General features: G+C 52.2%; 1 protein-coding gene across 1 annotated transcript in view; it reads left to right on the top strand.

Moving 5' to 3' along the window:
- Positions 1-423, top strand: part of LOC138353304 (nuclear pore complex protein Nup58-like) — a 516-nt gene extending 93 nt beyond the window's left edge. The window contains exon 1 of the mRNA XM_069306175.1: positions 1-423. This exon is cut by the window's left edge and continues 93 nt beyond it. Coding sequence (XP_069162276.1) covers positions 1-423 — 423 coding nt within the window.
- Positions 424-3,460: the final 3,037 nt, after the last annotated feature.

Raw genomic sequence — 3,460 nt, 5'->3', positions numbered from 1 at the left:
GAGGACACTCCTCCTGCAGGAGGCGCAGAGGTCACTACTCCTACAGGAGGTGCAGAGGACACTACTCCTACAGGAGGTGCAGAGGTCACTCCTGCAGGAGGCGCAGAGGTCACTACTCCTACAGGAGGTGCAGAGGTCACTACTCCTGCAGGAGGCGCAGAGGTCACTACTCCTGCAGGGGGCGCAGAGGTCACTACTCCTGCAGGAGGCGCAGAGGTCACTACTGCAGGGGGCGCGGAGGTCACTCCTGCAGGAGGCGCAGAGGTCACTACTCCTGCAGGAGGTGCAGAGGTCACTACTCCTGCAGGAGGCGCAGAGGTCACTACTCCTGCAGGGGCCGCAGAGGTCACTACTACTGCAGGGGGCGCAGAGGTCACTACTGCAGGGGGCGCGGAGGTCACTACTGCAGGGGGCGCCGAATAATACCGCAAAACCAACCCTCACCAGCACTCGTAGTTATTTCCGCTCCATCACCCTCTCTTGCGAGAGGGGAATGCGAGGGAGAGATAGAGAGGAAGGGAGAGATACAAACATACAGAGAACTGGAGATCACAACGATAGATGAAAAGAAGGGTAGAGGGAGATATTTAGAGACGAACAAGACATGGGAGAATCTGCGAAGGTAGGAACACCAAAGTAATGATAGGAGAGACAAGGAGAGATGGAGAGTAGGCATGGAGGAAACATTTCTCTGTATAAACTGTGGAGAAGGAAATGAAAGCGGACGGCCTGAGAGGCATTAGAAAGTCATCTAGACGAGATGGAAGGCAGTGAGTGGCAGCCAAGGACATAAACGCCGTCGAAGGAGTCGGCAGGGAGAGGAGAAGGAGGAAGCGAGCGAGAGAGAGGAGAGAGACAGTAACCGGAGCAGATGGTATAGGGAGATGAGGGTGGAAGTGGAGGAGATGGCGAAGAGGCAGCATGAGAAGAGAGGTTGCGGTGATGCCAGCCACGATAAGACCCCAAGATACGATACACGGCCGGAATAGTCTGCGACGATAGTGTCACCCAGGTGCGTAGACCTCATGGCTGTGTGGTCTCGCCCACCCTGCCGCCCGCCCACCGCCCACCGCCCATGCCCACTATAGGCTCCACAATCAATCCAGCGTCGATAATTCCCCCGAGCCACCCACGCAACAATCAAGCTCACTCACTGACGGAAATAAGAGATTCATACGTGATCCCTCCCACTGCCGCCCACTGCCGCCCACTGTATGAGATGCCCTCCTATTGATGGCATTTCATACATTCCTCAATAAAGCTGCTTCAACAGCCATTCATAGGCCTACCCAATTCCAACCACTATTCCAAACTACCCATGCTTACTCCATCCATGAAACAGCCTCCCACCCACCCGGGCCGCCCACCCGGCCGCCCACCCGGCCGCCCACCTCAGTGCCAGGGAGACAGCGAGCGCCGCCACGGAACAGGGAGCCGCCCGACTTCCTTATTGGCACTTGATGATACTGATGATAAATGATCTTTGGGTGGAAAGGTTGCGAGTAGTCTATTTCTTGGTGCTCCTGTTGTGGGCCTGCTGCATGGTGATGGGTGGTGATGGGTGGGGCTGGGTGGTGATGGGTGGGGCTGGGTGGTGATGGGTGGGGCTGGGTAGTGATGGGTGGGGCTGGGTGGTGATTGGTGGGGCTGGGTGGTGATGGGTGGTGATTGGTGAGGCTGAGTGGTGATGGGTGGTGATTGGTGGGGCCTGATGGTGATTGGTGGGGCTGGGTGGTGATGGGTGGGGCTGGGTGGTGATGGGTAGTGATGGGTGGGGCTGAGTGGAGATGGGTGGTGATTGGTGGGGCCTGATGGTGATTGGTGGGGCTGGGTGGTGATTGGTGGGCTGGGTAGTGATTGGTGATGATGGATGATGATTGGTGGTGATGGGTGGTGATGGGTGGGGCTGGGTGGTGATTGGTGGGGCTGGGTGGTGATTGGTGGGGCTGGGTGGTGATTTGTGGAGCTGGGTGGTGATAGGTGGTGATTGGTGAGGCTGGGTAGTGATTGATGATGATGTAACACTGTAAAAGTGTTTGGTTTAGTATTATTTAATCATACATAGAGATACATGAGCCAGCAGAGCAGAGAAGGCGCCAGTTTGTCGGCCGGAAACTCACACCTCTAAGAGTTAATGACCTCAAGTGACCTGAGGTCAGATCATGCGAATTTCACCTTGCTTCTACTAATCTTATAATTGAAGCCTGGTAGCCTTCAAACATGCCGACGTTTAAGGAGTGGCTTGGTAGAGTGCCTGAGGCTATCTACTTGTGGGCGGAGTTAGTTACTAGGTTCCCCAATATATACTCGGAGAGCTATCGATTCGAGAGCATTTACGAGACAGAGAAGAACAGCAGCCAGCAGAGGAGAGAAGACGGCCTAGCAGGGAGGCTGTCGGCCGGCAGGGCAGGACCGTCTCTGTCAACTACAGACCCCCCCCCCCTCTCAATCCAGCTATAGGCAGACACTTGGTGAGTTGAGCATTAAGGTGACTTGGTCGTGTTTACATATGTTGTGTGATGATCAGGGGCAGTCAAGTTGTAGGGTTCTCAAATTCTTGGATGATGACTCACTTTGCATATTAAACTGGAACATTTTAATTGAATTGCTAAATTATGATACTTCATGTGAAATATAATTATGACTTTATTATTTAAATTGTGTTTAACTTTGTTCCCTAGAGCTTTGAGTTGAGGTGAGAAAGCCGCTGTGATTACTGGTTTCATGATATTAATGAGTACATGTTTGGAGTTGATACATGGTAATAACATCTTTTGAGAATATTGTGATACAGACAAGTTCCATTCCTTGTCTTGTATGTAATGATCATGAATGGATGGTGGCAGCATTTCCTATTTCTACTTCTACTATCTACTCTTTTACTTCTACCTATCTATTCCTCTCCCTCCACCCCTCTCCGAACTTTCCCTTTCAGCTAATGACCCTCCTCGCTCCTTCCACCTCTCTACCTCTCTCACCCCAAACCCTCACTAATTACTTCCCTAGTCTTCTCTTTCCTTTCGTGTCTCTTATACGTTTGTGGCAGTGAAATGTATTCTAGAGTTCTCTCTAGAGTTTCGGGTAGCTGGTCAAGTTACGGCGCCTTGTAGTCTTAGCACCTAGGTAGTCGAATACCTAGGTTACAAGGTGTTGAACGAGAGAGGTTGCCTTAGAAACTCTGGAGGGGCTCTAGAATAGTTAGCTAACTGGGGACGGGATAACGGACTAGAGAGAGCTGTTTCCCCCGGCCTCGTTAGTTAACTGGGGGGGTTGGAATAATGGACAAGATAGAGCTATTTCCCCCACCCCCCGTTACAATGGGTGGTGATTGGTGATGATGGGTGGTGATTGGTGGTGATGGGTGGTGGGAGTGGTGATGGGTTATAAAGGGCGGGGGTGGATGGTGAAGGTTGTGGAGGATGGTGAAGGTTGTAGTGGGTAGTAATGGGTTATGAAGGTG

Source organism: Procambarus clarkii, chromosome 57 (assembly GCF_040958095.1).
Source record: "Procambarus clarkii isolate CNS0578487 chromosome 57, FALCON_Pclarkii_2.0, whole genome shotgun sequence".
Classification (NCBI taxonomy): Eukaryota; Metazoa; Arthropoda; class Malacostraca; order Decapoda; family Cambaridae; genus Procambarus; species Procambarus clarkii.
Note: the sequence above shows the minus strand (reverse complement) of the source record. Positions and strands in the feature narration are given on the sequence as shown.